The 14,253-nt window shown below is 54.5% G+C and overlaps 1 protein-coding gene across 1 annotated transcript in view; it reads right to left on the bottom strand.

Moving 5' to 3' along the window:
• Positions 1 to 4,663: 4,663 nt before the first annotated feature.
• Positions 4,664 to 14,253, bottom strand: part of POLR1A (RNA polymerase I subunit A) — a 75,850-nt gene continuing 66,260 nt past the window's right edge. The window contains exons 28-34 of the mRNA XM_069493822.1: positions 11,018 to 11,144; positions 9,592 to 9,705; positions 8,595 to 8,906; positions 7,552 to 7,752; positions 6,869 to 6,986; positions 6,157 to 6,321; positions 4,664 to 5,774 (exon numbers count right to left, since the gene is read on the bottom strand). Coding sequence (XP_069349923.1) covers positions 5,674 to 5,774; positions 6,157 to 6,321; positions 6,869 to 6,986; positions 7,552 to 7,752; positions 8,595 to 8,906; positions 9,592 to 9,705; positions 11,018 to 11,144 — 1,138 coding nt within the window. The 3' untranslated portion in view covers positions 4,664 to 5,673. The remainder of the gene's footprint in view (positions 5,775 to 6,156; positions 6,322 to 6,868; positions 6,987 to 7,551; positions 7,753 to 8,594; positions 8,907 to 9,591; positions 9,706 to 11,017; positions 11,145 to 14,253) is intronic.

Genomic DNA, 14,253 nt, shown 5'->3' with positions numbered 1-14,253 from the left:
GCTTTGAATTGTTTTGCATATATACCCAGAAATGAGAATGCTGGTTCCAGAGGGTGTATAAACATAAAGGACTTTGTATGGGTCAGAGGTGCTCATGTGCTTTGCTGGGGTCCAGGAAAATGCTGCACAGCGGGAGGGTGCCAGGCCCTAGGATGTCCCACTTAAGTCTCCGCTCACCTGGCTCTGGGAGCAGGAGGGCCTGTGGGGGCCCCACACCCCATCAGAGGTACAGAAAGTTTAACTGCTTCACAGGCACAGACCTTTTCCCCAGGGAGCCAAAAAGTTCTCTTAACACCTGAGTCCTCCTTATCTGTAAAGCAGAGGTGCTGGTGTTTCCCTGCCTGTCTCGCAGATTGCTGGCAGGTTCAAAGCGATGCAGGAACGTGAAGGCACAGGGACAATGGTGATGCTTGTTCCACACCTGCCACTGCTGTGGACCTGCCACATCTGGCCCTCCTGACCTGCCCTCTTGGTGGGTCAAACTGGGGCACTGGCGAGCTATAGTCTGAGCTACAGTCCAGGAGGGCTGAGGGCGGCTGGGGCTATTTTCACAAGCCCAGGAGAGTTCTGGGGCTGAAAAAGCCAAAAGAGAACAGGTCAGAGGTAAGACGGCTTCCTCATGACAGCTCTAGGGCAGTGGTTCTCAAACCGGAGCATGAGTGAGACTCCTCCAGAGAGCTTCAAACACAGATAACAGGCTCCACTCCACATTTTCTGTGTCTGGGGTGGGGGCCTGAGAATTTGCATTCTAACAAGTTCTTAGGTGATGCTTTGCTGTGGATCTTGGGATCCCCCTTTGAGAACCACTGCTCTGGAAAATGAGGGAGGAAAAGATGTTCTTGAGGACCATGGACATGTACCTCTCTCCCTTTCTTGTTTCTTCCCTTCCTTCTTTGTCCATCGTTTTATCGAGCATTTAAAACTGGGACCACAGAGGAAAAAAGAAAAAAAGACAGAGCCTTGCCCTCAGAGCAGAGTTTAGAACTGGGCTGGCCAGATTGTCACTGGCTGCAGAGATGTGCCCAGACATGAAGTTTGGAGTGAGTCAGACTGACGGTGAAGGGGAATCACCGTGTCCCAGGCTGGGGCCAGGGCAGACTGCCAGACCCTGTGAGATCCCAGGCAGAGCCTGGGCAGCCCTCTCCTGGAGTCTGGCAGTCCCCAGGTGGCAGGACGCTGGGCGAGGAGCTGGACTGACCGCCTGTGCCCGGCCTTGGGAGGCAAGGCTGGAAAATAGGTGAGAAGTCCAGTCAGCAGGGAAAATGCCCTGTGGGCATCGGGAGTGGCCAGCCTTGGCCTTAGCTAGTCAAGTTGTTAAATTTCCCCCTTTAATGCTCTGCCTGTCCACCTTCCTGTAGAATCATGGCCAGACTTCATGGACTGGAAGTCCTTCCCTCCCTGACCAACCTGGTCTCATTCCTCAAGGTCCCTTCTCTATTTCCAAAGGAGATAGTTAGCCACTCTGGTCAGCAGAACCTGGTTGTCACCCTGCACCAGTCAGGATCCCAGGATGATGCCAGGAGGTGCACATGCAAAAGCATGGTTCCAAGAGGGGCACTAGACCTGGCAGCTCCCTTAGAACTCAAGGCGACTCTAGAGCATCACTTTCACCTCCTCTGGATCTATTTCTCCACTGTGAAATGGGGCCAACATGCACCTCGGGGCTGTGGGGATGAGACCAGTTGCTATCACCAAAGCCCCGTGTGACGGGTGTGGTCCATCCCCAGGTCCCCTCTGGAATGAAGAACCAAGGCCCGGAGATTGCTTTGGGTCCATTGTTCAGGTCCTCACAGCATTTTCTCAAACTTTGCCAAACCTACCTGTACTTTGATTTGGGCCATAGCTTGGGATTCTTGGTTCCTTAAGGTGACTGCTTATCATTTATTTGTCCCAGTTTCATTTCTCGTGCGCTGCCAGCTCCCTAGCTCGGCAAGGTGCAGACCCCCGCTGCCCCACCCAGTAGTGCTGTATCTCCCAGAGACATGCCCTAGAAGAGGTGCTACCTGGCCTGGGGGGCGGGGGTGGCACTTGGTGCCCTCACACCTGCCTGCTACACTCCACGTACGCAGCCTCTGCCTATGAAAGTCTCATCCTCAGGGTCTGTCCCAGCAAGGATGTTGGGCACAGGGAAGAGAGTAGGAGCCCGGACTCACTCTGGAGCCAGCTGCCGGGCTCCAAATCCTATTCCATGACTTGTTTCCCGTGTCCTTGGCAGAGTTACTGTAAAATGAGCAGTCATTTTACCCCCTTCACTGGTTGTATAAGGATTGTGTGTATTAACATCCTTCTCTTTGTGCACTGTTGGTGGCAATGTATAATGGTGTAGTCACCATGAAAAACAGGATGGCAGCTTCTCAAAAACTTTACTAAGCAACAGGGTCTCTAAGAGATATTTGTATACCCATGTTCACAGTATTATTTACAATAGCCAAGAGGTGGAAGCAACCCAAGTGTCTGCCAAGAGGTGAGCAGATCAACAAAATGTGGTATATACTGTATTGTTCCATTTATGTGAAGTACCTAGAGAAGTGAAATCCAGCCGGGCGCGGTGGCTCATGCCTGTAATCCTAGCACTCTGGGAGGCCGAGGTGGGCAGATTGTTTGAGCTCAGGAGTTTGAGACCAGCCTGAGCAAGAGCGAGACCCCCGTCTCCACTAAAAATAGAAGGAAATTATATGGACAACTAAAAATATATATATATAAAGTTAGCCGGGCATGGTGGCACATGCCTGAGGCTGAGGCAGTAGGATCGCTTGAGCTCAGGAGTTTGAGGTTGCTGTGAGCTAGGCTGATGCCACAGCACTCTAGCCCTGACAACAGAGTGAGACTCTGTCTCAAAAAAAAAAAAAGAAGTGAAATCCATAGAAAGTAGAAAGGTGGGTGCCAGGGGCTGCGGGGAGGAAGGATTGGGAGTTCGTACTCTACGGGTACAGATGTTTGTACGTGTATTTGGGGGTAGCGCACTGTGAAGAGAAATGGAAGGTTCAAGTTCATCCATTCCTCAGGTTTGTTCTCACCTGAAAAACTGTTACGAGCGAGTAAGTAGATACGGACACTGCCACAAGACAGGGCACAGCAGGAAGGATATCGAGGGCACTGGCTGGCTAACGGCACCTCAGGGTTCTGGAGGAACTCACAGCTCCCATGAAGTTTGTGAACCCACCAATCAATCTCCTTTCCGTTCTGATGAAAAATGATGATGCAGCTCAAGTCATCTTGTTCATCAGATTCAACCTGGGCCTACTTGTGGCTTGTCCCAAAACTCAAATGTACCCTCAGAGAAAGAGTATGTATAATCCTAAGAATACTCCCAAGACTACGCCATCTAAATCACCAAGAAGGCCTCAGAGGCTTGCGAGCAGAGGGAACCACTGCAGTGGGCGTGTAATCCCATAAGGCTGTGGTCCCCAACTCCTGGTCCTCGGACCAATAGTGTTCCTTGGCCTGTTAGGGACTGGGCCGCAGAGCTTCCGCTCTTCCCTGAGTCCCCACCCCCTCTGGCCGTGGAAAAATTGTCTTCCATGAAACAGGAAGGGAGGGCCCCCCACAGGGTGGGCCCACAGCAGGAGGTGAGCAGCTTGGAGGCTCCCCATCACTCGCATCACTGCCTAAGCTCCACCTCCCGTGTCCCCTCCCCCATGGAAAAATTATCTTCCATGAAACCAGTCCCTGGTACTGAAAAAGCTGGGGACTGCTGCTGTAAGGGGATCACAGTGAGTCCTCGCTCAGCAGGATGTGCAAGCTTCTGAGTGTCTGTTTAAAAACTAGGTGTGCTATCTTATACTCACCTGCCAGGAAACAAACAGGTATAAAACAGAGCTGCCCAGGAACCCCGTGTATGGGCGGGAGCAGCAGGGCAGGAGGCCATCCCGCAGGTCCCAGTACAGGTCCAGGGCCTGATCTAAGTGTGATGGTCACAGCCCTGCCAGGATGCAGGGCTTGCTCCTTCCTCTCCCTGCCCTCAGAACCTGGGTGGGGCTGACCCCACGGAACAACTCATGCATCCACCAGAGGTCACAGCCATCAGGTTACTTCGTGATCTCCTTTGAGGATCTGCTCTCACAGTTCTAGTATGAGTGGGAATCATGGGGTGGTGAATTTGCGCTTTAACTTGATGAATGAATGCCTTACCCTGCAGGCTGGGCCTCTTCAGGGCAGGGGTCCACAGTGGCCCTTCCTGCCCCCCTCGAAGCTGTCATGTACCTCTGTACCCATGCCCTGGTGAACCTGTTAGGAGGTACTGGTTTCCCCAGCATGGGCCTAGGAGGTACAGGTGGGCCCTGTCATGTGTCTGGGGAAGCATGATAGTCACTCTCTAGGCAAGGCCTCCCTGTAGCCCCAAGCCCACCCTTTAGGGCACAGCGGCAGCCTTCCAACCCCAGGCCAAGATGGGCACGGCTCCTTCCCACAGGCTTCTGTCCTGTGCCTCGGCGCCAGCTGCTGGCCCTGGATGGGGACACTGTAGGGACAAGCCAGGGGCAGAGGCTGGGGAGGCTGCAGGGGCTGAGCTCTCCCCCAACATCCTCAGACAAGAACAGGAAGAAGGACCCAAGATCTGACTCTGTCAAGAAAATCCTAGTCCTGGGTTCTCAAATCCAAATGCAGAAACTGCAAACCAGGGGAAACAACAACAAAACCCAAGTTTTTTTTCTTTCCTAACAGCTAGTTCCAGTGATGTTTATTACTCAGCCTGAGTAACGGTAGACAGAAATAGAAACAGCCTCTGGTTTTACAAAGCCTTTGTACAAGTCCTCTCCGTCTTTTCTGCTCATGCCAGGGAAGTGTGCTGCTGGTGCCGGGGTGGAGGGAGCTTGGATGACCCCAGACAAAGCAGGGCCTGTGGGGCGGGACACAGGCGCTGACACCAAACTGACAGCAGAGCCAGGGAAAGCCAGGCACTTACTTGTCCAGTCCCCCCAGCAGTGACTCGGGACTTTATGGGTGGGAGTGAACTGCTGGGGCCCTGGAGACTGTCCCCAGCCTTGGGGCTGATCTGGTATAGAAGAACCCTCAGCCACACAGCATTAGGGCCAGGGCCCCGCCCAGGCACAGAAGTCGGGTGGGTGGAACACTGTGTCACCCTGTAATTGCCCAGGGAAGAAGCTGTCGGTTAGGGACTCTTTGGAGCCTCTGCCCCCAGGGGCTAGAGCAGGTGGGAGGAGCAGGCCTTGGGGCAGAAGCTTCATGTTCCTGCACATCAGGAGCCCCCAGGAATCCTGCTGCTGTCACTGGCCGGTCACAGAAATGGGACCTCCTTTCCCTACCCTGGAGGGGCCTGGGATCCCCAGCAGCAAAGCACTGCTCCCCCTTGGTCTTCCCAGTCCATAGCCTGGGGCTTCTCATTAGGGACTTTGCTGCCGAGGCCTCCTGCAGCACGGGTGAGGTTGCAGCCATCGTGGAGGCGCTTGGAGGATCTGGCAAACCTTGTAAATAAACCTGAGACAGGAAGGGCAAGGCTAAGCAACACCAGCACCTTCCAAGTGAAGTAGGCCCAGCCCAGAGGCCCGCTGCTTTTTGGAGCCCAAGGTTGCTGCTGTGCTGTGCTCTGTCTGTCACTTGGAACCGCCCTAGATTCTGGTCTCCTGGTCCTCTCGCACAGGGCAGGGCAGGCCGGGCCAGGCCACACCCTTACCCTCAGGTCCTCCAGACAGGCAGGCGGTGCCATGGTAGCCACTATCTCAGGGGCTGCTTGAGCTCAAACAGGCCTGTCCCGCCCTTGACGACCTTTCCAACCACGAGGCAGGCAGAAGGGGACCTCAGCTCATCGTGGGATCCTGGGACAGACACAAGAGCATGTGTCAGGGGGTTGAGGGAGAAGAGGGGTTGATGTGAGAGGACTGAGGGGCTCAACGTGGAGGTGGTGTGGATGGGGCACCTCAGAGGCCTCAAGGAGTGGTCCTGAGTCTCTGAGGCTGACGAAATGACAAGGCAGCCCTATTCCGGCATTCGAGAGAGAGGACAGCCCTTTTCCTGTCCCTTCCAGGCACAGCAGCAGCTTCTCACCTGCTTGCTGCCCGGCCCCCTCCAGCTGCCCACCTGTGGTTCCAAGAGCTCACCGGGACGCAAGGTGCCATGGAAAGGTGCCCCTCGGGACGGCCCGTCAGCCCGGAGTCGAGCTTGGAGAGGCAAGGCCAGGGCACCTGTCCGCACACTCACCCAGCATGGTAGCCTGCTTCAGAAACTGGAAGCTGGTTTCAAAGGACATCTGCTGCAGAGGGGAGGAGTTCGACCGGATCCCAAAGCGATTCAGTGGCTTGTAAACACCCTCGAAGCACATATAATCAGCGACCAGGGAGAGATGGCGGGGATCGACCGCAATGCCTGTCACGCGGGCAGTAAAATCAGGAAGGGGTAAGCAGTGACGGGGGACAGCTGGGGAAGCGTCAGCTGACACAAGCCAGGCCGCCTCCATGTCAGCACATGGCTCAGAGGTCGGACCTGGGGCTCCCTCCCAGCCCTGCCACCTGCTCACACTGCTTGGCCTGGTCTGGGGCTTCCCCATGACCCCTGCATCCTGCTTCCCACTTCCCGCTGGCAGCACAGGAAGCAAGACTCTAACGCATTGTTTTCATATAGAAATCAAAACCCTCCAGGCAGGATGGGCCGGGTCATCAATCAGCAGCTTCCTCAAAGAGACCAGCAGATGAGATGCCACAGAGGGGGCCTCAGGGACGGGAGCTGTCATCTCTTCCCACCTCCTTTGAGGACGCTCAGAGCCTGCAGTCTCCCACGGGCACACTCTCTGCACCCAGGCTGCAGTGCCCATCTCTGGGCTGGACCGACACAGTCCTGGCCCTTCTGCCCTGAGCTTTCTGGTGCCCTGATGAGCACTGGGACCTTTAGGGTGCTGTCTGCATGCCCCTCTTACCGTACACAGCAAACACATCCTTGATCTCCTTCTCGATCACCCGTAGTGCGGCCTCGATGCCGTACGTGTTGGCCATCGCGTGAATGTCGTTGGAGTAGAGGCGGCGCAAATCTAGAATCTGGGGAAGGAAGAAGGGATCTATTCAGAGGGCCTGGCCTTTCGCTCTGTGTCTGTACATCTCACCCTGGCTGCTTGTGCTCTCCTTGTGTCTGGCAGCTGAGTACAGCTGATGACAAAGTGGCTGAGAGGTGACCCAGGATTAGCAAAAGGCAATGCCCAGGCAGAGTTGCTGACGGCTCGATGGCCGGGACCCGAGGTCTGTCTTGTCATTACCAGAACCCAGGGATGACTTGGGACACACTGTAGATTCAATAGGAAGAAAGGAATTGGTTTTAATTTCAAGGGAAAAAAAATACAAATCAGCTTGGGAAACTCTGGTTTGGACACAGTTCAGCAGGTTTCTGTACTGTAGGCCTTAACAAGGCTAAGGCGCGCCATGAATCTCTGGGAGGAGGGCGGGGGCACGCTTGGTGTGGGGAACGCGGGCTAGAAGCACGATCAGCTCAGGAAGGGCCAGGGTGAATCGGCTGGAGGCTCGCCTCCCAGGGGCTGGGTCCTGAGACGTGCGGTCAGGGCTACTGCTTTGTCCCAGGCGAGTGGACAGCCTGGGGGGAGACGCGTACCTCGGAGTACTTGAACAGCTCCGGGAGGTTGATTCCTTCTGTGTTTAGCACGAGCTCCTTCTCGTTCTTGTCGTTGGTTGTTTCATTCAGGAGGCACCGAGTAATGCCCTTGGTCGTGTAGATGACAGCACTATGGGCCAAAGATACTACCAGGGAGCTCATGTCAAAGTTAATCTTCATCAGAGGGAGCTTCACTGTCACCTGCAAGAGGATGGAGAGTTAGGCTGGGGACTTGGCCACTCCCAGCCCCCGGGAGACTCCTTCAGAGCCTTCTTAGTAACATCCTGGCTGGGGAGGGTGGTCCTGCTGGGCGAGCTGGCAGGAGGGTCTGAACTCCGGGTGGCTTAACCAACTGCATGGAGCAGCCACCTCCAGTCACCCCGATTCAAGGTGGGGGGGGGGACGATGGAGCTGCGTTTTCGCAGATGTTGGTGAGAAGGCCGAGACTCCCGTCCACTGGACTCGCCCTTAACGTCCTTAATGACCACACAGCACAGTACACGTTGTTTCACACACACGATCCCATCAGTGATTTTTGTTATCTACTCTCATTTGGGAACCATGAACTGGATCAAAGGAGAGAAAAAGAACACGCCTGTGTGGCTGTCTAGAACCCAAACCATCCAGCCTTTAAGGGACTTGTGTAATCCCTGGGGGGTGTGGCCGGGGCTGTGTGTGTAGGGAACTGGAGTGTCCCTGCTGTGGGCAGGGGTGATGCCTCCACAACAGCCGTGGCACACGCTGACACAGTTGTACCAAGGATTAAATGAGGTGATGGATTTGAAAGTACCTCCTGGCAGATCAGACCTGCACATGTCTTGACAGGTCAGAGAGAACTGGCTCACTAGGGGTTCGAAAATAGCACGTGTGGGTTGTGCTCTGGGGCAGAGGGTCTATGGCCATCACCAGATTCTTAAAGGGATCTGGGATTAAAAGAGCAACCGACTCTCACCGGCCCCAAACAGAGGCTCAGGTGTGCTGTGTAGGCAGGTGACGGGGAGCTCTGCTGACTGCACCTGACCCCAGGCCCCGGCCACACTGACCTGGCACCACAGGCTCTCCTCGGTGTCGTACTGGTAGTCCTCTATGAACGAGTGGATGTCGCACACAGCCCGGGCCCGGCGCTCCACAGCCTCAGCTCCCTGGGGCTCCCGGCTGTGGGTGGGTTTCCGGGGCTGTGTCAGGGGGGTGTCCTCGGCTGAGTCCTCCTCAGCGCTCAAGCCCACCTCTTCATCTTGCTCTTGCGCCTTGTGGGCACCTTCACCATGGACGTGCCCTTCCTCCTGCATGTCCTCGTCCTCGCCCTCGTTCTCCTCTTCCTCCTTTTCCTCCTCTTCCTCGCTGTCATAATCGATCTGGCAGGAAATGGAGTGCAGGCTGTGTGACTTAGCCTACCGCCTACCCAGACTCTGTCAGGGGAACAAAGGTCCCCTCAAAGCCTTGGCTGGCCCAGGCTGCCCAGATCCCACCTGCTCTACACCCCCGGCACCTCTGCTCTGGCCTGGTCTGCCTTCCTCCTTCTTCCCTTTGGCCCTTCCCGGGAATGCCCCCGAGTCCGCCCCAGTGAATCCCCCTCGGAGGTGGAGCTCACCCTCCACACAGCCTTCCCCGCTCGCCCACTGACATGAGCTGTCTTGCCTGAGAACTCCCTCAGCCCTTCTAAACTGCCCTACGTCCTTGCAGCTATCGTGGTGGTGGGGGGCAGGTTCTGGGGGAGGCAATGAATATTTTCATTGTAAAAACAGGAGGCAACCCAAATTCTTCTTGCCAGAGGCCTCTCTGAGTCTTCGAGTCTGATTCAAATGCAGAGACTGCCAGACCCAGAGGGCAGCGCTGGGCGGCCCCTGCCGAATCGCCGCCCTGGAAACCCTGTCTTCTCCTTGAGAGGGTGCTGGTAGGCGGGGCTTGCTTCAAGGTTCCCGGTGGGTTCCAGGCTGGACACAGAGGAGTGGCCTGGGCGCCAGGGGATAACCCCTCCAAGATAACAGGAGAGGAGGGCGTGAGCACAGTCCCCTCCCCCTGGCTGCAGAGTCCTCTCACCTCCTCCTCCTGCTTCTCCTTGCGTTTGGCGTCAGAGGCATCAGCGTCTCCCTCCTCAGCTTCAGCGTCCACAATGTGCCTCTCCTCTTCGTCGTCGTCGCCTTCCTGCTCTCCCTGTGGTTTGAGGAAAAAGATGGATTAGCTCCAATACCCAGTGCTTGGCGAACCCCTTCATCCATCCACTCACCCTTCTGCCCTCCCCTGCTCCAGCCATCGTCACATCCACCTGCCGCCCACCCAACCCAGTCGGATCTACCGTCTGACCCTAGACCCCAGGCCGCCTTTCCTTTAGTCATCTTTACATGCACTGCTTACTTGCAAAGTCTTTCATTTTTAAAAATTAAAAAAAAAAAGTACTAGGGGTTTCCAAGTGCTTACAAGAAGATAGTGTAAAATATTGTTCCAAATATTTTTGATCCACTCTAGGGATCAAAAAAATTTGGAACAGCATTTTTGAAGAGGAAGGATTGTCTTGGTGGGAAACTAAGTATTTTAAAAACTAAAACTCTCTACCTTTCTCCTAGTTTCTTTTTGTCTCCTTCCGAGAGAGCTAAGAATTAAGACCGGGCAGCCTTCCAAAGACAGTCCAGGCCCACTTGTGCTCGAGTTAAGCAAGTGGTGAACCCACAGGGCGGGAGAGACCCAGCATTACCCCTGGTCTAGGCCAGCCCCTCATGTTAAGAGTGAGGAGACAAGCTCAGGGCGACGTGACAGAGCTGAAACCACAGGGAAGGCAGGGCAATCCCAGTCCCCAGGGCGCCCCGCACCCACATAGGCTCACCGCTGGCTCAGAAGACACCCAGGGACCTGCGCCCACAGGGCCCATGGGTCTGGCCTGCTCCTGGGTCTCCTGGCCGATGTGGGACTATTGTTCCTGCACTGTTTGGTTCCCAGTGGTTTTCCCCTCTTCCTTTCCTCTTTGTCACTACGGCCTGACGTCCCTGCTTCCAAACACCTCTCTGGTCCCTGCCAGTGCTCTAGGGGGGCGGGGGGTGGGGGGGAGGCTCAGTTCATCTGGCCTGGGGAAGTCAGGGGACAGAGCAAAAGGAAACCAGAGAAAGAACTTTCAAAGGCTCAGTGCACACCGTTACCTTGAGCCTCTCCTCAGGGTGAAACCACATACAGACGGGCCTTTGAGAGCAAGGAGATGACATCCCAAGGCCTCACCCAGGGGCAGCCAGGACACATTTTCTGGCAGCCTCCCCTGCCTGGCCCATTAGGCCCGAGAAGCAAATGTGGCTTCCCAGCGCTCTCAGAAGAGCAGATAAATGCTAAGATGGGTGGAGAGCTGGGCCGGGAAGGGGCTTAGGCGCACAGGGAACAGTCACAGAGCCTTCCCAGGAGAGAAGACGGAGTGAGCCGCTGCTCCATGTGCTCCCTGGGACTCTGCCTCTGCGGGTCTCCTGGGGGCACCCGGGGCACTCACCCGATTCATCCCAGACTCCCCAGCGCTGTCCAGATCCCGCTGTGTAGCTCTTCGAGTGTTTACGCTTCTGAAAGCTGATGCTTTGTTATTCTTCTTTCTGATGGATTCCATCAGAAGTTTAAAGAATCTATAATGAGAAGAAAGCCACGCAGCCCTGTTCAGTTCCAGTCCCCAGTGCTCCCCTCATTTCAGGTTAGGATGCTGAGGGAGAGGAGACTTTCCCCCTTCTTGTTGTTTCTGAATGGCACGTGGCATGTCAGAAAGAATGGCAGCCCCCCAGCTCCACTGGGCTGGTCTGAACATGCGCTCTGTTATCACAGCTTCGAGCATAGCAGACAGACAGCTTCCTGGGCTCTGACCTCCTTGTCTGGAAAATGTGGGTATTCATATATACAGTGCAATCTTACTATTTTTTTTTCCTTTTTGGCAGAAGACAGAAGGGCAGGACTCAATCTCCAGAAAGTGGTACTGCTTGGGCCAGAGAACTCCCGTCTCCTTGGAGTGGAAGCCCCAACAATTGGATGAAAGGACAAAAGACTTGAGGAAGGTTCAACAGAATTGCAAAAAGCAGGACAACTTAATTCTTGGCAATGAATTATGTCAACAGGTTAAAACCAAACCAGTTTAAAAGAACCAACCTGAAGCTCAGAACCTGGGGGGGGGGGGGGTCTTTCCCGGTCTTACCCCCTCCTCCTGAGGGATCTATGGTTAGGGTCCCTTAGGGTTCACCTGTCCCCTTCCCACCACTTCTTTCCTCACATAACCTATCGCCTGTCTTCCCCATCGGGCCATGACAGCACACCCAAAGGGACTGTTTATGACTGTATCAAGTACCAGAAGCTGCATCATCCACCCAGATGTCCTGTATTTGCTGAGTGCCTATCCTGTGCCTGCCATGTGCCAGACCTGGGGACAAAGCAAGGACAAAAAGATGGGCTCCTGGCCCTCAAGGAATTTAGTCTTCATTTGAACAGCAGGCAGGTCAAATGTATACTATTTTGCTCCTTAAAAATGAAAGAATACCATTGTCTCTCCCCATTATTTTAACTTTTTAAACGAGTACATGGATTTGCTGAGGTTTCTGCTATTGAAAGAAAAAAGGCTCCTCATCCAATAATCCAATGAAGATCTTATACACCAGGCGCTGGGGATGGGGACAAGAGGGCCAGATGAGAGGAGGCTGGGTTGGCTCATAGTGACTGCTGTCTGAAGGCTGTGCTGCTGTCAAACTGTGGCAACTGAAAGGAAACAGGAGGGGTGGGAGGAAGGCAGAGAAACCTCCCATTCCACATAAATAATTACACACAGAGCACATGACCCTTGGCTGCTTCCGAAAGTGCCTGGCAACAGCTCCACCACCTGCTGTTTGGAAAGTTAGGTTCACAGAAGCTGTAACTGCAGAGACTGTCAGCTTGGTCATCTCATGGCTGGGGACTGGGGTTGCTACTTACACCCTGACTCCTAGCTCAGTGCTCTCTCCCATTTCACCTCCCCGCCACCTTCCAGATAATTCACACAAATATTCAAAGTGACAGTGCAGAGATTCAGGGGACCTTCAAACCTTGTACCTCTCTAGCCAGGGAAGCATCTGTCTATTCTTTTTTTCACCAATCTATGTCAAGTCTCATGATCACAAAAATAAGAACAACAAAAAAAGGCAGGGAAGGGAGAGGGGGAGAAGAGAAAGAAAAGGGGGTGGGGGGGAAGGGAGAAGCAGCTGCTGAGGGGACTTGGAAGCACACACTCCCTCCCACTTCCTGCGGGCTGCAAAGGCCTGAATGCAGCAGCTGGGCTGCCTGGGCCTGACAAAGGAGTGCAAACCACACCCTGGTTCACACACTGCTCGGTCTTTTATCTTTGCCTGAGCCCTCAGCCCCATTCCATGGGAGTCCCCGAGGCTACCTCCACCGAAAGCTACTGCACAGGGCTTTGTTTATCACAGCTTTTGGAGTACACGGGCAAAACACAATCTAGGAGTTGAAAAAGTACTTCACAGCTGGGAACAAGCCAGGGCTGTCACTCACCAAGAAGAAATTTTAAAATGGGATTTTCTATTTTCAGTTCCACGAGGTAACGTAAGTAACAAGTGCTCTGGCACAGGCTGGCGCAGGCCTTGTGCTGACCCACCTGCTGGGCAGGCCCGGGCCTCACGTGGCGGGAACTGGGGCAGCACTCTGCCCACTCTTGAGAATTCTCAAGAGGCCACGAGATCCAAACTCCCATTTCTCAGCAACGGGCTGTCAGGCAGGCACAAACTCCCGCCACACTGGGTAGTTACCGCTCTTCACGGTTAATTACGCAGCTGGCAGGCTGGTGCACATACCACTCCTGTCACTCTGCCCCAGTCCCTGACAGCGTGAAGGACAGGTAGACAGAACGAACTTTCTCCACCCAGGCAGGTGCCGATGCAGGTGCTCCTGAAGCCCAGGCAGTAACTTCACTAGAGTTCATGTCAACCGGGGCAGGAACCACCTGGCCAGTGACCCTGTCCCAAGGGCTGAGATCACACTCAAGCTCACCTACCCTAATATCTTCCATCCCAAACGCCACCTACATAGATGGCTGTCCTGAAACCAGGCCACATGATCAGGTGAGAGGAAGAAGAGTGCTGAGGGCAGAACAGTTGCTCTCTCCTGGCCACGTCTGCCCCTGTAACTCGGCTGGGAACGGGCATGGCTCCGTCTGTGCTGGCGATGGCCAAGTGCAGGGAGCTTTCTGCCTCTGCTGGGCCATCGGTTCTCTGGGAAGGCCAGAGAGCTGGTCTACATTAGAGGCAGTGCTCAGTGGCCCGAGGCCAAATCCTGCTGACAGATGGGATCCATTTGGGTCTTACTAGGCTTTTAAAAACATATGAATGAGTTGCTGATGTTTAAAGGTTAGGAAATTTCGTTTTTATAAAACCAAAAGCAAGCAACCAAACAACCAAAGAAAGAAAAGAAAAAAAAAAAAAAAGGAAGGGGGTGCCTTTCTTTTAAATCAAAAGACCTGGCCACCTGGCCCACATTTCTGTAAGGTGACAGGTCTCTGCAAAATGACTGACACTCTTCAGTCTGCCGGGAGGTTCCCAACCCTGCCTCACCGGCCTGTTACCTGGCAGGCTCTGTGGCCATTTGCATTTGCACTCACTCTGGGGTGAGCTGCTGAGTTGAAAGGGCTTCCCTGGCTCTTCCTGGCTTGTCCCAGGCCCCCAAAAGCCCATCCTCCTGCTCTGTGCACTCAGCATTGTGGCCTGTTCT

This window comes from Eulemur rufifrons, chromosome 19, assembly GCF_041146395.1.
Source record: "Eulemur rufifrons isolate Redbay chromosome 19, OSU_ERuf_1, whole genome shotgun sequence".
NCBI classification, from domain to species: Eukaryota; Metazoa; Chordata; class Mammalia; order Primates; family Lemuridae; genus Eulemur; species Eulemur rufifrons.
Note: the sequence above shows the minus strand (reverse complement) of the source record. Positions and strands in the feature narration are given on the sequence as shown.